Raw genomic sequence first — 25,707 nt, forward strand, 5'->3', positions numbered from 1 at the left:
CTCCTTCCCCCCCCTCTCTCTCTCTCTTTCCGTTGTTTGGTCTCCTATCCCTCTGTTTTTCTTTTGCTTCTATAGACAGAGACATGGTCAGAAACATAACTGTCACGCTGTCTGCCTGAATCTTTCTCTCACTCAATCTCTCTCTCTCTCTCTCTTTCTCCCTCTTTCTCTCCCACTTTCTCCCTCTGTGTCTCTCCCCCTTTCTCCCTCCCCCTCTACCTCTCTCTTTCTCTCTCTCTGTCTGCTGGTGCCCCGCAGGCCTGATTCATGGAAGTGAAGTGCCTGGTAGTTGTCAACGGTACAGCCTATTCTTGGAAAGGCCTGAGTCATTCCTGCAGTCAGGTTCTTCTCGGGCAGATGAAGAGAGATGAGAATGATTTTGCAGCATTAGGACACCACAGGGAAGGACATATTTCTGGCCCTGTTGACTTCACAGTACAGGGAGCCTGCTCTGACAGTCTGAATGTGGTAGTCGTAACAATATTTGTGTTCTGAGGAGAAATGGAAATTTCCATTTTAAACATCCCCATTGGTAAAGCAAGTTCATCTGTTTCCAAAAGCAATGTCTTAATGGAAGACAGGGCAAGCTAAGCGAGGACATTAACAGTTAATGATTAAACTCACTGTTCACTGTGAAATGGAAAGGGCAAACAAATTTGCTCTGGAGCCACAAAAGTCCATATCACGAAAAAGAATCCCCCCCTCAAGAAAGACAGGTTTTTCCTCGAAGACCGTCTGTCGGCTTCCAGACGGCTTTGCTGGTGCCCCGGCTTTACTCTCTGACGGGGCAGTCTGGTGGCAGACTGGAGCTCTGCTCCTCTACAGGAGAGTAAACTTGTTAACCATTAGCTTCTCCTTGGCTGCCTCAACAGGACCCCTGGGATCAGGCTTAACCAGGGGCTTACGAGGGGAAACGCTTAGGAAGCTAAACTCATGGTTTCATGTCTGGCGCACTGGCTGCAAGTGACAGAAGCTTTCTGGTGAAAGTTGCCTGTCGAGGGTTGACCCAGTCATGATACTTTGTCTTCTCTTTAATATGTTGGGGGAGCTAAATCTTCGTGTTAGACGATGTCGTCGTTATCGGCTTTACGTGAAACATCATGTGTCTGCATAGAAAAGGTTGTCTTTTACTAAGGAAATTGTTTTTTATGTTTTTTCTCACGAATCATGTTGTTAGAGTAGTTTAGCAGGAGCTCCATGTCAGCTTCATAAACAGTCTGACGTGGATGGACAGGAGTATTTCATCTTCCACCAACTTCTCTATGAATTGACAGGATTTGGGTTTTCGCTTATCTGGATACCTAATGTAAAGGCAAATGCGTTATCATTATTGCTCTAATCTTACTGCAACCACAACACAGATGCTGTTTAAAATCCCAACAAGCTATTAGACCTTACAGACCCCTGTTTTGCTAAAGTCCAAACATCAGCATTCAATGACCAGACCACTTATCATTTGGGATTGGGATTGCCCCCACTCCCTCCCTTACCCCAGCCAGTCTCCCTCTAATATGAAGGGAAAGTAATCCTGGCAGGACGAGTTGGGTCAGAGTAGTAGGGGCGGTCTGGGCTTGACGTGGCGTCGACACGTCCTGCGTTCAGAGTGGTTAGGCTGATAGCACGCTGCTCAGGCCTGATAGGAGCGCCCAGCCTGCTGGCTCTATCAGGACACCTCACGCTCATCCAAATCCTAGATTAAGCTTCCCCTCTCTCTCTCTCTCTCTCTCTCTCTCTCTCTCTCTCTCTCTCTCTCTCTCTCTCTCTCTCTCTCTCTCTCTCTCTCTCTCTAGCTCTCTCTCTAGCTCTCTCTCTCTCTAGCTCTCTCTCTAGCTCTCTCTCTCTCTCTAGCTCTCTCTCTAGCGCACTCTCTCTCTCTCTAGCTCTTTCTCTCCCCTCTCTCCCCCTCCCTCCCTTGTGTAACTGTACTGGATTAACCAGCTCGGGGACGGTAGCAACAGGAGGCTTCGACCAGAATGGTGAGGTAGGAAAACCCCTCAATCTGCTACCTGCTATTACAGAGTACTGGTGTGTCCTAACAGCCGACTTGCATAATGTGCATAGCAGCATATTCCCTCTGTTATGGTGCTCTGGGTCACGATGGTGAGCCAGGCAAGAGTGAGACTGCCTTGGGACGGCAAGTGACTTTGTATGTGTCTGCTGGGGAGGGCTGGGTGTGTGTGGGGTAGGTAGTGTGTCTGCTGGGGAGGGCTGGGTGTGTGTGGGGTAGGTAGTGTGTCTGCTGGGGAGGGCTGGGTGTGTGTGGGGTAGGTAGTGTGTCTGCTGGGGAGGGCTGGGTGTGTGTGGGGTAGGTAGTGTGTCTGCTGGGGAGGGCTGGGTGTGTGTGGGGTAGGTAGTGTGTCTGCTGGGGAGGGCTGGGTGTGTGTGGGGTGACGGCTGTCTAAGGGCCTGCTGATGGATTTCATGGGCCTCCAGTGGGGTTGACCCCAGTGAACTGTTAAGTGTTTGGGGATAGACCATGGCCATGTGCTGACCCAGGGCACGGAGCATTGATGCGGGTTAGGATTAGCGGGGTAATTGGTGAGCCTGCTCTTTGTTCACCAAGAGGGGGTTGGGGTTGCCAGGGTGACCTGAGGGGGTTGGGGTTGCCAGGGTGACCTGTCTGACTCCCCATATGCAGGTGTAACTGTATGCATGTCTGAGGGATTGATGTGTGTGCGTGCCTGTGTATGTGATTCTGTGTGAGTATGCATGTGTGTGTGCGTGCCTGTGTTTGAGTGTGCATGTGTGTGTGCGTGCCTGTGTTTAAGTGTGCATGTGTGTCTGTGTGCATGCGTGTATCTGTGCATGCCTGTGTGTGCGTGCTTTGAGGGGTCAATGGTGTGTGCACATTAGAGCCCAAAGCACAAAGCTACTCTTGACCTTGTCTGACCTCTACGTCCACCCTCTCTGACAAGTTGACACTGGGCTTTACCCTTCTCCTTCCTTATCTATTCTGCATGTGCATGCTCGAGGGTTACACTGCCTGCCTCAGACGCAGACCTGAACAAACACAAACATAAAAGTAAGGCCTGTAAAGATGGGCAGGGAGGGAGGGAGGGAGGGAGGGAGGGAGGGAGGGAGGGAGGGAGGGAGGGAGGGAGGGAGGGAGGGAGGGAGGGAGGGAGGGAGGGAGGGAGGGAGGGAGGGAGGGAGGGAGGGAGGGAGGGAGGGAGGGAGGGAGGGAGGGAGGGAGGGAGGGAGGGAGGGAGGGAGGGAAATCTAACCTTCGCCACAAGATTATTACAGCACAGCTAAAAGCCCTAATGCCCTTTACGTCTGCACAGAAGCATTTACAGTTTTTCACAATTGCTAAAACACATTCTTGAAACATTCACTCATTTTCTCAAAACTGTAAACACAAAAACTCATCTTCAAGCACTATTTACAAAACCTCTGAATCCTCTTGCAAAATGAAACTTTCGCCTCAAAACAGCTTTACCTGTCCTCAAAATCAAAGTTTCGCCTCAAAACAGATTTATCCATGCTCAAAATCAAACACTGGTCTCAAATCATAAACAAAGTGATCAAAATGACATACACTATCAAGCATTCATCAAGTCATTGTTCAAAACATATAGTTCTCAAGGAGAAGTAATTTTTACGTAATCTCAAAACTAATTTAATATTTATCCGTCATTGTCTTTTGATGAACGAAAACATGTTCTATCATAGTAGCTCAACATTTATCCGAAATTACTACTCTTTTTAGCTTTGCTCTTTGCAATTTTTCTTGTTCTTTCTCCTCCGTGTACCCCTATGCAGTACTATAGTGGCATTGCATAGTTTGTCACCAAAGGGCACTCTACAACGTCCCTGTTGGCAACACGAGTCGGGCAGAATGTTAGGGAAATCTGTTTTGTTACGCGTTTCTGGATTTAATTAATTTTCTATATAGGCCGATATATTGGAATACTATACCCTGCATCTCACTACCCACAACTCACTCTTGTTCTTTGTTGATATGAACCTGCAAATAGTCTAAATCTATTGAGCAGTCAGTACTGTCACTGTAACAAATGGAAAGTACAATGTTCAGGGCCATACCATTTTTTCATTGTACAGTATAGAGCCTACAATGCACTGTACTACAGTATACAATACTATACAGTAAAAGGGACAACAATCAAAGGAGTAAACATGTGATCAATGTGCTTGTTCTTGTCTTTGGGCTGGGTCAGGGTCATCGACATCACAAGGAATATTTTCCCACCTTCAACAACCTGTTTGCTCTCTGAACTGGCTTATATTGGTTGTGTCACATCATTTGAAACAAGTGAAATCAATTTTGAGTGGTTGTGTTTAGTAAATGACTTGTTTTTTCTATTTGTATTTGTTGCCATTTGTGTTTACCAGTATGGATGACATGTCCATTAGAGTGCAGAATGTGTTTTGAGAATGTGTTTAGAGTTTTGCTGAAAAGTCTGTGAGATTTGCAAATTGTGTTTTACCATGTGAAATGGTTTAAGGTATTGACAACAGATTGCACAATTAGCTACATGAGTTTAGGCAACTGATAACTTTGTTCAGCCAATGGGTTTTAGTGTTTTAGCAATTCAGAAAAACTGTAAACAAGCTTCAGGTGTTTAGTATCTTTATGTCTGTTGGGTCATTTTGAACCTGGCATGTGTTATTGTCGGAAGGGTTTTGTGGAGATTATGGGTCACAAATGTCACCAGTTTATGGCCTGACTGGGTCCTGAGACAAAGGCTCATTCTGCAGCTATTGTTTCATAGATTGACATGTGTGACATAAGTGCTGGGGATTGTATAGTAGTGGATTAGGTACACAGGCCATTCTGTTCCTATGACAGATAAATGCTATTTCCATGTCATAGTACAAAACTATCAGATTAAGAACCGTTTCCAAACTAATCTGGTCCTATGGACAGAACACTGTACAGCTCATGGTGTCTTCAAAGTTTAATTTTCAAACACAGGGGGAAAAAACCTGTCCTTCCACTTTCACAAAGAGATGTTTCCCTTTTTTTAATTTTTTTTTGCTCTGAGCTAATATTCAATAGCTTCAATATTGAGATCGTATCATCTCTGAAGGCATTCAGCAGGAAGAACAATGCTCCGTCTATGGAGTCACACTGCTTTTCAGTATTAAAGTCATGCTTTAGTCAAGATCAGCAGCAAAACAGACATCCATCCCAGTTGTCTTCCCCAGTCCCATTTGACACAGAAGCCCTCGTGGGTAGAACACTGGAACAATGTGGAACAATTCCGTCTCTGGTGTCTCGTTTGATCTCAGGAACATCAAGAGTAGCACCAGGAATCCATGTTTACCTGAAGACCAGTGCTCAGTTGAAACATTTCCATCCTCAACCCTCCCCTGAAGCTACGCAAGGTGTTCCCCCAGCACCAGCGATGTCCTTCCTCTGGTCTCCTCCCTCTGGTTGGCTGACTGCGGACCAGAAGGATAAGTCGTCCACAGCAGTAGTGGTTCTCTGGCTGTGCCTTGTTCCCTCAGCCAATGACCCGTTCTAGCTGTGTCTCCCACTGTGCTCGATGCTCGCTCGGCCCTTTGATGATGTCACTGATCCTCGTTCAATTCCCCCTCGCCATGTATTTGTGACTAATCCCTTGGTGAATGCCAGTTGTAATCGGTTACAATTTTCTGTTTGAAAAGTTCCTCCACTAATCTCCCATGAGGCGGAATGAGAAAAAGCATGGTGCTTGGAGGGGGGGGGGTCACGAACGGAGGGGGGCAGGTACCATCTGGGGCACTGGCGGCCCCAGATGTCTGCCTGCTTTTGTCCCGTCTGCCACCTCACACACACACGTGTCACACACACACACACACCCTGTTATCCCATCTCTTACGAGCATCATGTGACGTAGCTTTGTGAATGACAAGCTGTCGTTCTAGTCTGATTCACATAGACTGAGGCTTGTCTCAGGAGCAAAGGTGTTGGGGTGGGCAGGGGTTCACAGGAGAGCTGTTCTTATCTGGCTTTTTAAGGACTGGCTGCATGTGACACAAGTCCTTGTGCTTTAATCACCTGAGTTCAGGGCACATTTATGAGATCAACTGGGATTACACAGTGATGGTATCACAGGCTCAAGACAAAGTGTGAAATATAGTGCTAAGTGAGCTGGGTAAAGCTTATAAAGTATAATAAAGGGATGTTCACTGTCAGGATTAGTCATGTGTTTTGACCTTGATACGGATGCACTGTTTTATGATAGGTTAGTAGTGTGATGTGATGAGCACCATGTTAATAAGGCCTGTTTGTGTGGATAAACTGTACCATCATAATTATTTTTTTGCTCGTGAAATGTGGGGGAAGGAAAGTGATGAGTTGGACTCTGAAGTGCGTGAGATATGTGACTCATGGATTCTAAAAATGCCAGTGTGAAAAGGTCTCTTTTCCCACTCATATTGAATCATCAGTATTGACATTTTACCATCAAAATTCCCCTATTTATTCATTGTTTTTTAAATTCAAATGATGTCATTATCCAATCCCAACTCAACAGTACAGCACAGGATCTCCCACAAGCTTACCGATCCAGGTCTTGTCTCTTGAATTCCTTTCCAGTGAAAATGTTCCTGAAAGTATTTCTTAGGTCTTAACCAAATCACATTTACTTCAGACACATGGCTACATACTTTAACAGGTCATAGATTAACCACACAGTTGAGAGGTTTTAACCCTTGAACCAGCTCAAAAATAAGATCTAAACCCTCAGAAGGTCAAATCAAATTCTTGCACACAGTAAACCTATTCAGTTGCTTTTCAGCTAGTCCAGGAAGTAATATTTATATTTAATATATATACATACATGAGGGTTATGGTCATTAATTGATTTTTGTTTTACTATAATTGTACTGCACAGGTGCATAATAATTTAGTAGTTGTGGTTACATGTGCCCTTTCAAGGAATCCCTCTCAGATGACTACTGATTCCAACAGCAAAATGATCCAGTGTTTAGCTTTGCGTCCCTGTAAGGAGGATGGAGTAAATATTAGCCTTTACTACCTACTCCAGCAGCATTCAACAGGAAGCAACACCTACTCAGGAAATAACATCAGCTGGTGGTCTGACCTGGAAACTGAAGATGGGTTGTTGATGTTACTGTGGTAGAGCTGAATGGACTCGCTGACGCAGTCACCTGGAAGGATGACATTTCAGTGTTACTTATGTATACCTATATTTGTAATATCTAATAGTTTTTTTTTTCAATCTCTCAGTGGAACCAAAATACTGAAGAAATATATACACCGAACTTAAATCTAAACACTGCATGCAAGCAGCTGCTAATTCAGGAGCTGAGATCAAAGATCCCTGAAATCCTCTCGAAATTAATCAATTTCACTTATTAACTCCCGAAATAAACTGCAACAATAACCAACTTTGAAATTCAAATCTCAAACTCTGTATACGTGTTGTGTTTATACGGGAAGAAAACCCCAGTTAGGCTGTGCCTCAGTAGTACAGGCGCTGTAATTCCCTTATGTGTGGTTCTCCAGGTGGTTCCACCCAAACATCACCGGCGTGGAGGCGGAGTTGCTGCTCCTCACCAGGGGCGTCCACGGCAGCTTCCTGGCCCGGCCAAGCAAGAGCAACCCAGGAGACTTCACTCTGTCCGTCAGGTGGGCCTTAGTGCGGAGGGCCTCCCTTTACTGTCTCTCTCTTTCTCTCTCTCTTTTTTTTCTCTGTTTCTCTGTGTCTGTTGCTCTCTCTGTCTTCCTCTGTCCCTCCCCCTCTTTTTCCTCTCTCACATGCTCGCTTGTTCTGTCTTCCCTCCCCTCTCTCTTTCTCTCTCATCCTCTGTTCCCCCCCCCCTCTCTTCTCTCGTTCTCTCTCGGGAGGTCGATTGCTCTCTTCCTCTATCCCTCCCTCCCCCCTCTCTCTCTCGCTCTTCTCTCTATATATCCCCCCCCCCCCCTTCCCTCTTTCTTTCTGTCTAGCCTATTTTAGCACGTTAGCCATTTACGTTCTGCAGCTTTCCCGCTGGAGCAAAGTTCAGCGTTTAGAGCAAACAAAGCTATTGTCTCTTGAGTCGTTCGGTACGGCCAAACAGTCAACTGAGCGCATGAGTCAAGCTGTGTGTCGTCTGTGTCCAGTTGCCCAAGCCCAAATTAAGCAATAAGCCCCAAGAGGCCGTGGTTTACGCTAAATTTTAGAACAGGTAAGGGTAGTTGTTAGGCACGAAGCGAAGTGCCGAAAACCCCCTTACCTGTTCTAAAATCAGTGTAAACCACGGACTCGCGGGACTTATTGCTTTTCTAAAACTGTTACTACAAATATTTGATATGGTTTCATCAATAAAAACAATTAGAAACAAAATAGTTTCATAATAAACCGTCATTCTTCCGCTACTACAAAGTATAGTTCCTACATAAATCGTTGCCACGCATCGGCCAGATGGACATCTTTGCCGTCTTTTTCCATTTGAAATATTCGATGCGCAGTAATATGGAATGTTAACGAATGTTATGAGGACAACCTGTGAGGTTATGCTGGATTTTACAACGGCATGTAACACGATATAGCCAATCACAATCAAGGATGGGAACAACCAGTTTTAGAATGGGTAATGATCACTCCCTCAGTTAGCGAGAGAGCGGGCCCAAGTCTGTGGGTGAACAGAGCTTTAAGATATGCTTCCTTTTGTTTCTCCGGGGGAACTTCTAGGAAAATGAATGGACTGCCCTCAAGAAAACAGAATTGGTCGTTATTAGTTTTTCTCAGGAATTTGCCTCATCCCTCAAGGCCTTCAAGGAACATGGCCTCAACCGAGCCAGGCATGATCACATCACTCCTGTGGCGTTGCGTTACATTGAATAACCAACTGTTTTTTGAGGGTCAGGAGGTCAGGGGGCAGATTACAAAACAGAATATGTTTCTGAGTGAATGTTTCTAAACATGTCATTCTAGGTACTTCCTAGGAGGGAGAGAGAGAGAGAGAGAGGGGAAAGGGGAAAGGGGAGACGGAGGGAGGGAGGGGTTGATAGAAAGAAAGAATGAGAGTGAAATGGAGGCCCTGCCTTGGCAACAGATGCTTTTAAGAGGCTCATCAGTTAGACAAGCTCCTGGAAAACAGCCCAGTGCTGTTCTTTAGCTCTCCGTCCTTTAGCAGCAGTTGGCAGAGGCAGAGAGAGAGGAAGAGAAAAGCGTGTGTGGGGGTAACGAGAGAGAGAGAGGCAGAGAGAGGGAGAGAGAGAGAGAGGCAGAGAAAGGCAGAGAGAGGGAGAGGCAGAGAGAGGGAGAGAGAGGGAGAGGGAGAGAGAGAGAGGCAGAGAGAGGGAGAGGCAGAGAGAGGGAGAGGGAGAGAGAGAGAGGCAGAGAGAGGGAGAGGCAGAGAGAGGGAGAGGCAGAGAGAGGGAGAGGGAGAGAGAGGGAGAGGGAGAGAGGGAGACAGTGTGTGAGGCAGCAGAGCCGGTGCGGTGGGAGGGTGCCGGGCAGGCTGGGGCTCTGAGCGTTAACACTGATGGCCCATATGCAGGTCTGACCCCACGGCCTGTGGCTTTGTGGTCGGACTGCCTAACTGCTGCTGCTGGTGTGTGTGTGTGTGTGTGTGCAGCAATCTCAGACCATGACTCCAGTGGGTAAGCTGGACTACAGGCTAATATAAGAGAACACCCCTCCCCACACACACCCACACACACGCACACAGAGACACACACACCCACACACACGCACACAAAGACACACGCACACACACATTCCGCTGACCCCCCACCCTACCCCCTGTTGGGTGTCTGATTTATGTGGCTCCCCAACCCCTCCCGTGGCACAGTGGGGTCAGCCAGCCATGTGCTGGGAGAGTGGCCCTCTCAGCAGGGCTCTGGAGAGGGGGCACTTTGAACTGGGCTCCTGGGGGAGCAAGAGAGGAGTCTGCGGTCCTTGTTTTCATCACACACACACGCACACACACACACACACACCATCCCTTTCTCTTTGTCTTTCACTCGCACAAATGCACTCTGCCTCTTTCTTTCACTCTCTCTCTCTCTCTTTCTCTCTCTCTCTTTCTCTCCCGTTCTCTCTCTCACTCTCTCTCTTATTCTCACACACATACACACACACACACACACACACACAGTTCTGTACCAAATCTAAGGAGGAGATGAGTGGGTAATTACACAGTCATTAGGCCAGGCTCTTCTTACAGGGGCATTATGAGAAGAGGAGGCTCGCTTTTCTCTCTCTCTCTGTCTCTCTCATACACTTGCTTTCTCTCTCTTTCTCGCTATCTCTTACTCTCATGTTCTCTCTGTCTCTCTCTCTGTCTCTCTCCCTCTCTCTCTGTCTCTCTCCCTCTCTCTCTGTCTCTCTCCCTCTCTCTCTGTCTCTCTCCCTCTCTCTCTATCTCTCTCCCTCTCTCTCTGTCTCTCTCCCTCTCTCTCTGTCTCTCTCCCTCTCTCTCTATCTCTCTCCCTCTCTCTCTGTCTCTCTCCCTCTCTCTCTATCTCTCTCCCTCTCTCTCTGTCTCTCTCCCTCTCTCTCTATCTCTCTCCCTCTCTCTCTGTCTCTCTCCCTCTCTCTCTGTCTCTCTCTCTCTCTCTCTATCTCCCGTCATAATGGACGTCCAGGGACTCCCAGACTGTGTTATCTTGTTCTCCCTGCTTTTTCCCTTTCGCTTATCTCCTCCTCTCCCTTCTTTCCTGGACTGAGCCTGTTTGAGGGGGGCGGGGGGGGGGGGGGGAGGTGCGGGCATGGGTGGGTGGGTGTAGATATTTCTGTTACCATTGCAGAAGCAGAGCTGAAGAGTCAACTTCCTCAAAGAGGATGAGTTATTATTATTATTATTAATAATACTATTATGTATTTGAAAGTTGGTGGGAGGAGTTCCACTAACCTCCCAACACAGTCGCCAACATGTGGTTAATGTGAAACTCCTGGATGTTGACAGAGTATTGATTGGGTGAGCGGGCTTAAACAAAAGGAGCATCAGAGGAGGCTGGTTGAGACTGAAGGGTGTGAGCCAGCGTGATGCTTGGCAGTCTTGCTGCTCGTTCTGTGGCCTTGCCACTCTGTGGAGGTCAGACAACATCCCGGAGTGCAGGGATGGATTTTTCCCCTCGGTTATGTCATACGTGATAGGCTCAGTTCACTCACACATATTTCCATTTTCAGCCGGGCTATTTATAGATTTACACACTAAAATGTGACAGGAAAACAGACCTTGAGTCATGCAGCGTTGTTGATCACGCTCAGTTAGTTTTTTAGACAATAGACAAGGCTTCTCACTGAGAGAAAAGGTTTTATTGAGTGAAAGATTTTACCAGGGAGAAGTGAAGCACACAAGTTCTTCTTTGTATTATACTTCCTTGTAATAATGAAGAGTTCCTCTATTTCATTATATATACTGTACATACAGTATATTCTATAGGTGTTTATGCAATGCAAGAACATTCCAGTGTAAAGGTTTTCTCTCAACCTATTGTTTCTGCTGTAACTAATTAGTTAACTTAGTTGTGTCAGCCAGACCTGCATTTACAATGCTTAATTCCTAGGCCCAAAATGCATTGTGAAAGAGGCTCTCGATGCTGTTTGTTAAGCTTCAGTTGCTGTATGAGTTGGACAGAGATAGTGTAGAGGGCTGATGGGTAATAGGGAGGAGGCGTGGAGAGAGACTAAATGGTGTCATTGTGTGTGTGTTTCTTGTCAGCTCGTTCTCCCAGGCTGCACTGGGGCAGGGAAAATCAATGATGAACTCATAGCGCACATACACACACACACACACACACACACAGCACACCTGAGTCAGGAGGGCTTAGGCTGAGACAGTAGCACAGCTGTGTGTGTGTGTGCGCTGTGTGTGTGTGCGCTGTGTGTGTGTATGTGTGTGCGCTGTGTGTGTGTGTGCTGTGTGTTTGTCTCTCTTTCTTTCTTCTTTCTCTCTATTTCTCTCTTTCCTTCCTCCTCCTCGTCACTCTGTCCCCAGCCGAGCAGGATTAGTCTGAAAGGGCCTCAGATGGGGCCTTATGCAGACAGAGAGCAGAGCTTACCTCGCTCCTCTTTACTGGAGCTTACAGCTTGAAACAGAGAACATTTATCAGTTATTGGAATTGCTGTAGCCTGCTAGTGGGTTGACATCGAAGGCTAACCATTCCCAGTTGATTCTGATAAAGTGACGGGTGCAGCTATAGCATTGATTAATTACTGTTGAAACTAAATGTCATCTACTCTACACTGTCTTCATCTGAATCACATTCAGATGCCTCGCTCAATCTCCAAACAAGTATTCACCATTGATTCTGAAATGTCAAGCAGGTATCTCACTGGACTACGCGAGGCACTATCCGATCTGATGGCCACGTCTCCAAGTCTGCAGAGGACTGGAGGCGTGCCACCCATCCCAGTTGGATGTATGTGGCTCATTGCAAGGATGTTAATTGTATTACGCTCCCCCACAAACAAGGCTGTCTGGAGGGTGGCTGCAGCATCAGCCTCAGAGCCATTAGCAGACTGCAGTCAGGAGGCCTGACCCTCTCATACACACATAACACTATTACTGAGATGGAGTGAAACGCAGGTCAACAATGGAGAGATGATGGAGATGAATGGAGAGTGGAGAGAGAGGGAGAGAGGGAGGGGAGGGGGAGAGAGAGAGGGGGAGAGAGGAGGGAGAGAGGGGCGGGAGAGAGGGGAGTAGCAGTTTTCAAGGCGTGGAGTTAGAGTGAAGGGGGAGAGAGAGTTTATGGGTGGAGAGTGGTTGAGATAGAGAGGGGGGGGGGGAGGGAGATAGAGAGGATGGAGTCGGAGAGGAAGGAAAATAGCTTTTGTTCCACTTCGTACGACCATTACTTGATAATCAATTTGCAGAGAAGGCTTATTACATTCCCCTTGCCAAATCAGATTGCAGAAAATGCAGTGCTGTCACTGGGGTTGTTGCTCTCTGCGTCCTGGTGATCAATGCTTGTGTACTGTAGATGTGGGCTTGTGGTTTCCTGCAAAAGCGCTGAAACTACAGGTGTATGCAAAGCACATATCAAGCAAGAGTGAGAGTTGTTTTTTGTGCTTGTTTCTGCTGAAAGATTTGGCTCAGATGGTTCCGATGGTAATGGAAGCCTGGAAAAAGCAAGTCAACATGGCAACAGTTGAAGCAGGCCTCGCTTTTTTACTTCTTTCCATGCTGATAAGACTTTTTATGTTTGAATGTCTCATGTTGGTGTTTAGTGCGTGTGTGTGGTGGGTGGATTGGATGTGTGCGTGCATTTTGTAAAGTGGTTCCAAATGTTTTCAGTTCCTCTGTAGCCTAGCTCCCTTTGGCACTGCCAGTATAGTCGGAGAAATGCCTATTACTTTGAATTTCTACAAACCTCATGTTTTGTTTTCAACCATACATTTGCTGATCAGAGAGTTTTCTGCTGTACAAACACCCAGGGGTTCACTTCACCCCTGATAGCAGCCACCTGTCATCATCAACTGGCTTTCTGTGGGGTTCTGCAGAGATTAAATGACTGGATGTTGTTGAAGCAGTCATCTCTGAGAATACACAGTACAGGATGACTAACTACAGCTAAATCCTCTCTCCCCTGGTGTGTACGCTTGTGTTTGTTTACGTGTGCATGTTTGTGCGTATTTGTGTGCTTGTTTACGTGTGTGTGTGTGTGTGCATGTGTGTGTTTGTGTGTGTGTGACAGGCGTAGCGATGAGGTCACCCACATTAAGATCCAGAACTCGGGGGACTACTATGACCTGTACGGTGGGGAGAAGTTTGCCACGCTGGCTGAGCTGGTGCAGTTCTACACAGAGCAGCACGACCTGCTGAGGGAGAGGAACGGAGACGTCATCGAGCTCAAGTACCCGCTCAACTGCAAGGACCCCACCTCAGAGAGGTACACCCCCCACACACACACATTCACCACCGACTCACCGCACATAAAATATAATGGCAGTCCTTCTAACCACGATGCCCCACTCTGGAATGAATCTGAACATGCGTCCTTCGCAATTAACTGACAGTAAGACTCAAAACCAGGACAGACTCTAGCAACTCTTCCTCGACATTTACGCGGCAATATTTGTCACGCTGCACGTCTTGTGCTGACGTCTTACTCTGCGCTGAGTTCCAAGAAAGGCTCGCAATCTGTGTGGGGCTTTGCCGTCTTGTGGTTTCTCCATTCAACCCACACTTCTTGCATGAGCCTCCTACACGCTTGCAAATGCAAGCCACGCACTCTCACAAACACAAAGCTTACCAAGTCTATGTACATAACAATCACACCCCTGAACTCTCTGACATGGAGAGATCCAAACGTACACTTTTCTTGGGAAATAATGTGGATGCATGAAAGATTGTTGTAGTATGAGATTCTGGAATCTAAACGATTCTGAGACTGAACTTTCCTCATAGGCCTACTCCTACTAAATGTACTGTAAAACGGCCTATACTGGACCTAACCTACAGATACAATTTAATTTGATGAAGCTGATATGTGTAAATTGTCTGTGGAATTAGGATGGTTTAAATAACGTATGTTGACAGTCTGCAAATCTCATATATCTGTACCCGCTACCAGATGGTACCACGGGCACCTTTCAGGGCGCGACGCGGAGAAGCTGCTGACGGACAAGGGCAAGCCTGGCAGCTTCCTGGTACGAGAAAGCCAGAGCAAACCGGGCGACTTTGTGCTTTCTGTGCTCACAAACGAGGAGAAGCACGAGAACGTGGACCGCAAGACTAAGGTCACCCATGTCATGATCCGCTACCAGGTGAGACCAGTTCTGTTATGGCCTCTGTTTGGGGAGGCCCAGAGACAGCTGACAGTTTGGAGAACTAGTCTAGGTGTTAACATAGTTTTAGTCAGTTACAGCGAACCTGAATTATGTTATCAACGATTTATTTGTTAGAATCATAGCTGGAGCAAAAACCTTGGTCGACTGTATGTCAAAAATCCTGGTGGTTGCCTATAGCTAGGCAAGGGATCCTACTATCGTCCACCAAGTTCTCAACGCTCATCCGTCGTCAGGAAAGTTCGAAAATGTAGCGACAATCTCCACACAGAGATTTTTTTTTCTTTACACATTCACAAACAATTATCCCTTTGCATAGCTGGTCAGGCAGGTATCTGCTAACAAACTAGTAGGTTAGCAGGTAACTGGTACTTAAATGGGAAGTGCTTTGAGGCTCAGTAATGGCTAGACTAACAATGCAAGCAGGAAGATTTTGAGTTACAGTAGTGGCTAGGCTAACAAAGCTAGGAGGAATGCCAACGAACGGGTGCCGTGTACTCCCCAGCCGGATGGGAAGTACGACGTGGGTGGTGGTGAGAGGTTCGACACGCTGGCCGACCTGGTGGACCACTACAAGAAGAATCCCATGGTGGAGAAGAGTGGCATTGTAGTGCACCTGAAACAGGTGAGACGCCAGCGACACCACACACTCGCGCCGTAAGAATCTCCATTTGAAAAGAAGAATCTGACATCTAGCTTGTAGTTTACATACGTTTATATCAACTCATGATATCTGCCGATCAGTGTGAAAGTGGCTTACTAATGCAAAATATTTGAGCAACGTATAAGCGTGGATGTGTCATTATTTGTCCTTCTGGACACGACAGCCCTTCAACGCCACCAGGATAAACGCAGCCAACATCGAGAACAGGGTACGGGAACTCAACAAAGTGGCAGACAACTCAGAGAAACCAAAACAAGGCTTCTGGGAAGAGTTTGAGGTAAGTGTTCTGATATCATAGATATTATCAGTGTGCTGTGAATGACTTGAACCTTTGACCTCTTGATCTGCAGTCAAGTGCTGTAACCACTGAGCCATACACCACTAATTGCTGTTGCCCAGGGTGACGACCCAAACCTGAAACACAGGCTGTTTATCAATCCACGCTTTTGTCCGTTCTTGTGTTCTTGCGAACTCGTTCGACGAAGAATGTTCTTGCCAAGCGTCTTGCAAGGACGGTCTTGCAAGACCGCGTGAACAGAGAACGATTTGCGGAGATGCGTTTGGTCTTTCAATGACTTCTGGTAAATCAGATGCGTTCTCGCTGACCAAGTCACCATTTGATGCATCCTCGATAAAAGGGGCGGCTCAAGAACATTTCCGGGTATTTTGGCATTCTTGGTGACTTATGTTCTTTGGATTGGAAATGAAAGATGACGTCAAACGAGTTCACAAAAACGGAAAAAAAACTTGAATTGATAAACAGCCGGCGACTTGGTCAGCGAGAACGCATCTGATTTCCCAGAAGTCATTGCAAGAACACACGCATCTCAAATCGTTCTCCGTCCTCGCAGTCTTGCAAGACCGTTCTTGCAAGACGCGTGGCAAGAACGTTCTTCTCAAGAACGCAAGTACGTTCTTTGGATTGATAAACAGTCACAGACTCCTCACACAGGAGGGCAGGTTTTCATCCTTCATCAGTAGTACTTGAACTTGATCTGGCTTAGGTGGCAAGACCTTTTTTATCTCAGTGTCCTCAAGGGGTGTCAGATGGGATCCTTGGCACATAAGTACCTACCATAGTTAGTGCTGTGCACAAAAAAAGTGCACAGTTCATATAATGAGCTTCGTAAGAGTTGAGTAAAAAAACTCCACAGTGACCCCTGCTGTATGTGACTGAACACACCCCACACAAACCTGAGCCTTTATTAATTCATAACTCGCTGGTTGCGATTAAGTTATGGCATCATTGCAGATGATGGTGTGCCTGTTCCTTCAAGCTATTTTTCTGAAATCATTTGGCTGACTTAGCTCCCCACTGTAACAGCCGTCTCCTCCCTCCCTCCTTTCCTCTCTTCTCCTCTGTTGTCTTGTTTTGCTCGCTGCAGGTGCTGCAGCAGCAGGAATGCAAGCTGTTGTATCCCAGGAAAGAAGGACAGAAACCAGAGAACAAGAGTAAAAACCGATACAAGAACATCCTCCCCTGTGAGTTACATCACTTCCTGTCTGTAAATCATCCTCGCAACACTGCCAGTTCTGTCTTGTTTTATCGTCCACCTGGGAATAGGATATAAATACGTTATTTAATCTCTTAGTATTGGATTTTGACGAGACGGTGTGTTTTTACCAGGGCCTGGAGTACAAAATACAGATCCTTTACAGTATCACACAGATCATAAAAGTGCTCACTCTGTTGTGCTGTGTGTGTGATGACGGACGGGTCTGTTGTGCTTGTCAGTTGATACAACGCGTGTGGAGATCAGAGAGGCAGACACAGAGGTGCCTGGCTCTGACTACATCAACGCAAACTACATCAAAGTGAGTTCGACATCTCCACCTGCTGGCTGGACATCCCTACTCTGTCCTCAACCTTCACATCTCCTACACCCACACCTGTTTATCCACATGTCTCCACACGTTTATATATAAATAAGTCCATATAACAAACGTTTGTTTAATCTATTTGCTCCAGAGTTTGCATGACGAGGGTCGTCATGACGAGGGCAAGGTGTTCATCGCCACTCAGGGCTGTCTGCAGAACACCGTTATCGACTTCTGGAAGATGGTGTACCAAGAGAACACGCATGTGATCGTCATGACCACCAAGGAGATGGAGCGTGGACGGGTAGGCTCTCACACAGTGGCGGTGTGTGTTTCCTTTCTGTCACCGGGGTTACCGGGGTTACCTGGGTTACCTGGGACCTTGTTGTTGTTAGAGGAAGTGGCTTTGAGTACCTCAGAATACTGCCTGACTTTCAATACTTTCAATTCCTGCATTGCCAAGTTTTTATAGGAAGTACGTGGAGTTTAATAGGAAGTGCATGTTGCCAGTGCTTCATGGACTATCGCTTCGCACGAGTGCCGATTGTTCCGCCTACGTTCATTGTTTGTTCGAGTAGCGATTTTTGTGTTAGAGGCCTACCAGCTGAACGGCCGTAGGAGCCAGGAGGTGAGGATGAGGAGTGGTGTTAGCTGACCTCAGCAAAGTGGGGTTAGCGGGAGGGGCTGGGGGGGGGGGGGCGACGGGGGGGATAGTGTGACAGCTAAGCTGATCGTAAAGCTGCTTGGGAGGAAATCTCCTCCTTCTGTGTCATGCTCCGCTTCTCCCTCCTCCTCTCTCTGACACCCGCCTCGTCTCTCTGACACCAGAACAAGTGCGTGCGCTACTGGCCTGACCTCAACGCCACCAAGGAGTTTGGGAAAGTGAGTGTGAAGAACGTCGAGGAGCGCCCTGCCCAGGATTACATCCTGCGAGAGCTCGAGGTCATGCGCTTGGACCGGGTAAGCTTGCAAACCCAGAGGTCTCCCAAAACGCAGCCCTGTTTCCAGCTACCCCTGCCACGACAGAGAAACAAGAACATTCCCACCTCGCTTTGTGATCAAAAGGATCAAATAGACATGCACACAACATCAGTTTCCCCCCTTTTCCACAAGATCTAATCCTGTGTGTCTGAAGAATCCGTTTGTGTCTTTGCCCGGCCCACCTAGCTGAACTTGCTTCTGTCCACCTCTAGAGGGAGCCTGTGAGGTACATCTGGCACTACCAGTACCTGAGCTGGCCTGACCACGGAGTGCCTAACGAGCCTGGAGGAGTGCTCAGCTTCCTGGAGCAGGTCAACCGCACCCAGGCCTCCATTCCAGACACAGGGCCCATCGTGGTCCACTGCAGGTAAACCAGGAAGGAGAATGAGGCAGGAGTCGGGTGGCTGAGCGGTTAGGGAATCGGACTAGTAATCTGAAGGTTGCCAGATCGATTCCGGGCCGTGACAAATGACGGTTGTGTCCTTGGGCAAGGCACTTTACCCTACTTGCCTCGGGGGGAATGTCCCTGTACTTACTGTAAGTTGCTCTGGATAAGAGTGTCTGCTAAAATGACTAAATGTAAATGTAAGAACACCCGTTAGAACGTGTCCCAGCTATCTACATTACATTTAGTCATTTAGCAGACGCTCTTATCCAGAGCGACTTACAGTAAGTACAGGGACATTCCCCTGAGGTAAGTAGGGTGAAGTGCCTTGCCCAAGGACACAACAACATTTGACACAGCCGGGAATCGATCCGGCAACCTTCTGAATACTGGCCCGATTCCCTAACCGCTCAGCCACCTGACCCCCCCATATCTGTCACACAACACCTATAACAGCAACCCGTCAGAACTCGTAATTGGATATACCTACTCAATTGGAGTAGGTATATCAATTGGATATATCTACAACCAATCAGAGCAACGTAGTATGTTGTTTGTTAAAAACAAATTCAACCCAAGCGCTCTTTGGTGAAGTCAGTTGATCACGTTACTGTTCATCTGTCCATCATCGTATAAAGCCCGCCCTGACAATTTGATTGGTCCGAAAAGCTCCTGTTAGGACATACTTTTTCCCAAAACTAATGACCCCAGACCCAACTTCCCGACCAAATGTTTTTGTGGGCCAAGTTGGGCTGGCAGCCAGGTTAACAGCTTGTTGAAGCTGAATGATTGCTGGGAAGAGCTACTGTAATGTAAATCCTGGTCTCCTTTAACTCCTCAGTGCTGGCATTGGGAGGACAGGCACCATCATTGTCATTGATATTCTGATTGACATCATCAACAGACAAGGTAAGGAAGCCCTGATTCATCCATTTCCCCTTGTTTTCAAATGTCAGCCAGACACGAGACTGTTGTAGAGCGCTGACATTTTGCTCGCAAACGCTGTGAGTTTGAGATTAGGATTTACAACTGTAACTGTGTCAAATACCTTGGCCCTTGAGCTTTTTGATTGTGTGTGTGTGTGGCATGTTAGTGGTGTGTGTGTGTGTGTGTGAGTGTGTGTGTGTGTGTGTGTGTGGGGGATGGGTCATTTGAGACAAATCCGGTACTTTGTCTAAACATTGTTCCCCTTCTGTGTGTGTCACACTTGTGTGTGCGCTGTGTTTGCGCGCGTTTGTGTGTACGTTTCAGGACTGGACTGTGACATTGACATCCCCAAGACCATTCAGAGAGTTCGTCAGCAGCGTTCAGGCATGGTCCAAACTGAGGCCCAGTACAAGTTCATCTACATGGCTGTGCAACAGTACATTGACACAGCACAGAAGAGACTGGAAGAAGAACAGGTAGTCCGTCAACAACAAGACAAACCACTTCAAACTACTGTTTACTTCAGTTGGTTTTTACAGTCTCTTCGTGTAGGCCTACTTCAGGAGCATACATAAGTTACTTCATTGTTCTACGGGCGTATGTGAAGAAAGAGATGTTTCTTGTAAAAAAAGGGTTATACAAATAAGATTAGATTTGATTGACTGCTTGTTCACCATGACATTGTGTTCTTGACTCTCTGGGTAACTCCTGCTTATCACAGGTGTATCACTGTGTATTTTGACACCCAAAAGCCATTATACAACTAGAGACAAGCCCCTCTAAATTACATCTACGTGACATCACAGACCTGTAGCTTTATTTCCTGGTTTCAGTAGGGAAAGGAACAATTGAGGTGAAGGACCCGGTTAGTAAGTATGGGTGTCAACCAGTTAAGCGAGTCAGCCCCATTGTACCTGGTCTTTGTTTAGCAAATGAAGTGTTGCTTTGTTAAACAGCTCTATTTCCCTGAATCGAACATTTTTTTTGTGTTTCGTGACTTTTCAGAGGAATAAGACAAAGGAAAGAGAGTACTCAAATATCAAGTATCCCCAGACGACCAATGCCAGGTCAAAACCCAACATGACAACATCTCGCTCTTCCTCCGTGTAAGTTACCCCCTCCTCCCCCCAACCCGTCTCAAACATGGCTCACGTAGAATAGTCCCTACTGTATTCTTCCATAACTCTTAGCAACTCTTATCATTATGGTTTTTTGCAATAGAATTATTGTAACCAGCGAGTGTGAGCTGTAATAATAATAATAAGAAAAGACAGCAAATGTCCGGGGGTTAGGAGTAAAGGCTGTGAACGTGTGTTTGGCTCACCGTCCTGTGTCCTGTGGTGTAGCGTGACAAACGAGGACTCGTCAGGCGTATACGAGAACCTAAACATCAAGAACCCCAAGACGTCAGCGAGCAGCAACACCAGGAGGTAAATCTGGGACCTCTGCTTTTCTCTGTGAGTACTGCATCTGACTGCTCATGTATTGGGGTCATTTGGAGAAAAAGGTTATTAAAACATTTTTTTTAAAAATATGTATATATATAAATAATGTTTAATATAATTTTATATTGGTGTTGGTATTAGTTGGTAATTAATTGGTTTAGGCTTTTAGGATTTTTTTTTTTTTTTTTTTTACAATATTCCTATACTTCTTTATTCTACAGCATCAGTGGGATTATGTTTAAAAACATTTAGGTGTGTCATTTGGAATTTGTTTTCAAGTTTGGACTCGTGAGGTAGCAGGTCAGGTCTGGCACACTTCTGTAAGCTTTAAAAATGAACTGTCCAAATCCAAAAGATTTCCACCTTCTGGCACTTAAACTGATGTCCTTTGCAACATTTTTGTTTTGCAACAGCACATCCTTTGTTTGGAGCCATATTAAGTAGCCATGTGTGGTCCTTGAGAACCATTGGGATACACTGTCCCAAGCTTGCTAAGCAGTGTGTTCTCTCTGACACCTGTTTTCCCACAACAAAGACAACCAGATAAAAGGACAAACTCGTTTCCCTGTGTGTAGTAAGATCAACTCAAGCGTCGCACAGTATGTGTGACGCTGTGTACCTGTTTGTGTGTGTGACTCTGTGGACCTATTTGTTTGCTTCAGTTTCAGCAGAAGTGATGCTCTTTTAGCACCGACAGAGCCACAGAGGGCCCCCCAGGGCTCTCGCCTCCAACCCCACGACGGTGGTCCCTTCCTGGGATGAAGGTGGTGGTGCTGACCCCTCTACCGTCCTTTACAGCCGTCCCAATGCTGCCCTGCTGGGTTTCTGTGCGAAGCCTTTGCCCCGCATTGGAGAGTGCGGAGTACAGCGAGAGGGGACACTGACTCTTTCCTCACGCGCACACACCCGATCTGTTCCTGTCCATCAGCAAAGTGCCTCAGATACACAGACCTATGTAACTCTGCCTCTTCTGTCTCTGTCATTTTCGCCATTGTGACGCTACAACTCTGAGAGGCCCCACCTTCCTCCCCGAGGTTCTCGTCTGTCGTCTTCTGGAATGAACCGACACAGGAAAACAAAGTAGTTGAAAATACTCTTGCGTGACGTAGATGTTGCTCGGATTTTTAGCGACGCGTTTTGATCCCCTGCATTTTATCATGCGAAAGGTTCTAAAAGTTGTTCCATGCTGCACCTTCTACGGGGGTTTATGGGACACAAAATGGTGAAGCTAAGCTATTTGACTAACCCTTTCCCTCTCTCTACTTGTTTTACTGGTAGTTATGTACTTGAACCAAAGACTTTTTTTGCTATGTTCTGTCTATGTGGCTGTAGTCATTACTGCAGCGTTGAGTGATAGTTTGGGCAGTTATACAGTCTGCTAGCACACAAGTCACTGGTGTGGACAACCTTGCCAATTCCTACCGAGACCTCTTTTTTTTGAAAGTCAAGATGGAAGATGGTGTATTCCCAAGGGCTGTTCGCAACTGATGTCATTGTCTGGCTGGAACAGGATATTGTGTTAGTTTGTTTTCTGACTGATATATTTTGAATGTTCAATTAGAGATCTGTTTCCCCCCCCCCCCATTTGTGCTAGTCAACTATTGTTTCTTGTGCCAATACAAGATGTGCTTAACTATTCTTTACTAACAGAGCTGCTTCTTACGATCAACCGGACGCCATTGTGGCTTGTTGATTTCAGGGCCTCCGGTGTTAGTGTTTTTCGTATCTAAATGGGTCAGGCAACATTCTCCCTAGAATAAAACCACAGCACCAACTCATTCATACAATGTGTATATCTGTTTAGATTTTATTTCACATCCCATTCACTTATTTTATATTTATTTATTTGTCATTATTAGTGTGGCTTTGGTAAGTAAGGTCATTACCTTTTTAAAGTGATCGTTTTCTGGAAAATGAAGTAGAAAGAAGGATGTTACAGTGTCTTCAGGTGCAGATGAGGAGCTTTGGTCTATTTCACTATTTAACATTTCAATGCACCGTTCGGCACTAGCCCAGCAATCCTCCCTTTAGTCAACGTTTGAAGAAGAAACCTGTTGTCAAGGTTTCAGAGCAACTGCACTTCTACTCTTGTGGGAAATCCCTCCCTGCTCCCTGCTCTGGGAAAAAGCCTGGAGACACTGTTCATAGAAAATGTGACATGGTTTAACGGAGGGAGGGGGGGAGGGATGGAGGAGGAGGGAGGGAGGGAGAGGGAGTAGTGACAGAGAGGATGTCAGCCAGGCCAACTGACGTGTGCCGCCAATCGCTCAAGTCCTTAACCAATGTTAGTGCGCCAGATGGCGCACAGCCCAAGATTAAAGAATAGATTTGTCTCCAAAAAGTAATCTGCAAGATGTCTGTAATCCTGGCTTGACCATGGTTTGGAGTAAGATGATGTCGGCGATGATGTCGGCGATGATGTCATAATGAAGTTGAGATTGTCAAAGCAGAATGCAGTGGGGCATCTGGCTGGCGTAATCATATGTATATATGTCTATGGGCGTAATGCTAACTATCCTTAGCATTTGGTATGAAAATGTCATAGGGAGAGATGCATAATGGATTTGGCCTATGTCAATAATGTCACCCATTTGAGTGACCCAGTTGTGCAGCCATGCAAAGGGCATACATACACAAATATACAGACAGATATAAAGGGCTGTGTGTAGTACACAGGCCTTTTCTGTTAGGCCTTGGAAGGACAGCATAGACTGAACATAATGAGTTGCCAGCCACCATAATAATGATAACATTATCTCAGTGTGTTTGACTGTTTGTAGGGTGCAGTTTTAAATCATTTCCTTTCTCTGTTTCTCTCTCTCTTGTTCTTTCATTCTCTCATTCTTTGATTATCTCTTTCTGTCTGCTTCCTGTTGTATGCTATTTATGATTTAGTATAATTTGCTATCTAAACAAAACATTTGACTGCTTTCAGTGAGCATGCCCTCATCCCTCATCCCTTTCAATTTCTAAATTTCTGGGGATATTTTGATCATTTGCTACAAATTGGTTGTTGATATCATATACGAGTCACTGTGTGTAGTGAAATTACTGGAGTTGACACCTTGTGTCACTGGAAAGTAGATGTTTATAAAATTATGTGGTTTGCTGCGATAAAGTGAACTCTGCAAATGTTTGTGAAATGACACTATCCAGTTTCCCTGGATCCCTGTGTAAATCCTGTCAAATGAAGGAAAAGTGAATTTATTGTTTATTTTTGATTACCTAATCGTTGTGCGCTGTTGATGATGACGATAGTGATTTTTATTGCATTTAATTATGCCTCAATGGGTCAACATTTTCTATGATGTAGTAAAACATTTACACTTCAATACTTGAAATTGAGCAGAAAACTGCTGAATTCTCAGCTGCAAGGCTTTTCTTGTCTGGCTTTCCGGATGTCTAATGGCTGTTGAAGAGTACAGTATTTTGGTAGCACTCTAGAAGTTTGCCATCAGTGTTTTCTTGTTATATTTTCATTTAACATTTTTTAATTGTAAATTTCTCATTGTTTTGTCCATTTATGCTTTTTGGTTTATTATTATAGTTATTATTTTGGTGTTATTACACCATTGATAATCATGTTTTAATTGTAAGCTACACTGGTGTACAAGGAGGTATACAGTAAATATATCACTTATTTTATTTCTGCTTGTCTCCTTAAATTTACTTGAATACTATGTTTCTATTGTTTTTATGTTTATCCTTGTTCCTTTGTTGGTTGCAATAAGCCTGATTTAAGTAGCGGTTTTCTGACTGTTCCTGCGTCAGATGAAGACTGTTTTCCCTCTCTTGCACTGGCTCAGCCCAAACGCCTTGTTCTGCCCAGGCTCACCGCTGATGCAATGACTTTGTCAGAAATTACAGAAAAATTCATCATTATTAAATAGTTTAATAAAATTGTATGATGGAAATATCTGACATTTCGAAGTATCTCTTGCCTTACTGTGTTAAAATATACATCAATGTTCTTGAAATGCAGATGTGGGTTTTTCTCCTGTTGACAAGCCACTTCACCAGGTATTTGTTTTAGGTAAAGGGAAGAAACTAGCATGCTTGACCTTACATCCCTGATACTTGTTCTTTCTGTCAACTATTGGCCCATGTCATTTTCTTCGTAAAGTTTCTTTGTAACGCCCTAAGCACACTTCATCAACATGGTCTATTGGCACCTGTTTCCCTTCCAGGAGCAGTGGCACGTGGTGCAGGGGAGTGTGTGAAAAGTTTTGAAAAGCGTCAGTTAAACCCAAGATCAACAGGTATAGTTGTAGTTCTTCGAAGTCCATTTGGCATGGTTAGCGATACACAGAACTACACTATATTGTACCATTGTCATAATTGTCTCAAATGGTCTCGTTGCAAAAGCTGAATCGTCTTTAGGGACTTTGAACCACCTTTGTGCCGATCTTGAGTAAACTGGCGATAGCAGAGATTATAGCAAATAGCCTACCACACAAACTGAATTGGGGCTTGCTAGTTCTGCAAATGTAGCTATTCTGGGAAGCTAGCCAATATAAAAACAAAACATGAATTATATTAAAATGACGTAAGGTTGCAGTTTACGTTGGTGAACTCATACAGCTGTCAGTCCTTGTCATTGCAATCCGTTTCACCTTTCCTAGCTGACTGGCTGGCTATCTGATAGATCGAAGCCCATTGTAGAAGAAAGATAATAAATGACAGAAACCCATCTCCTGCTGTAGCCTTAATAACCCGTAGACATTTTGTGTGTGCGGCCAGCGAGGTAGAAAAATGTCAGAAAAAAGGACGGACATCAGAGCATTTTTCAGG

At 45.8% G+C, this 25,707-nt stretch overlaps 1 protein-coding gene across 2 annotated transcripts in view; it reads left to right on the forward strand.

Annotated features, from left to right (window-relative positions):
* Nucleotides 1-24,830, forward strand: part of ptpn11b (protein tyrosine phosphatase non-receptor type 11b) — a 28,522-nt gene extending 3,692 nt beyond the window's left edge. The window contains exons 2-16 of one of the 2 annotated variants that reach the window (XM_084680706.1): nucleotides 7,478-7,600; nucleotides 13,604-13,798; nucleotides 14,483-14,675; nucleotides 15,202-15,321; nucleotides 15,524-15,637; nucleotides 16,746-16,842; nucleotides 17,096-17,175; nucleotides 17,330-17,482; nucleotides 18,007-18,138; nucleotides 18,372-18,526; nucleotides 19,386-19,453; nucleotides 19,796-19,947; nucleotides 20,477-20,577; nucleotides 20,818-20,928; nucleotides 21,579-24,830. In XM_084680706.1, coding sequence (XP_084536832.1) covers nucleotides 7,478-7,600; nucleotides 13,604-13,798; nucleotides 14,483-14,675; nucleotides 15,202-15,321; nucleotides 15,524-15,637; nucleotides 16,746-16,842; nucleotides 17,096-17,175; nucleotides 17,330-17,482; nucleotides 18,007-18,138; nucleotides 18,372-18,526; nucleotides 19,386-19,453; nucleotides 19,796-19,947; nucleotides 20,477-20,577; nucleotides 20,818-20,905 — 1,771 coding nt within the window. In that variant the 3' untranslated portion in view covers nucleotides 20,906-20,928; nucleotides 21,579-24,830. The remainder of the gene's footprint in view (nucleotides 1-7,477; nucleotides 7,601-13,603; nucleotides 13,799-14,482; nucleotides 14,676-15,201; nucleotides 15,322-15,523; nucleotides 15,638-16,745; nucleotides 16,843-17,095; nucleotides 17,176-17,329; nucleotides 17,483-18,006; nucleotides 18,139-18,371; nucleotides 18,527-19,385; nucleotides 19,454-19,795; nucleotides 19,948-20,476; nucleotides 20,578-20,817; nucleotides 20,929-21,578) is intronic. The other variant, XM_084680705.1, reaches the window with a different exon arrangement.
* Nucleotides 24,831-25,707: the final 877 nt, after the last annotated feature.

The sequence above is a fragment of the Hypomesus nipponensis genome, chromosome 18 (assembly GCF_054491055.1).
Source record: "Hypomesus nipponensis isolate SF chromosome 18, ASM5449105v1, whole genome shotgun sequence".
Classification (NCBI taxonomy): domain Eukaryota; kingdom Metazoa; phylum Chordata; class Actinopteri; order Osmeriformes; family Osmeridae; genus Hypomesus; species Hypomesus nipponensis.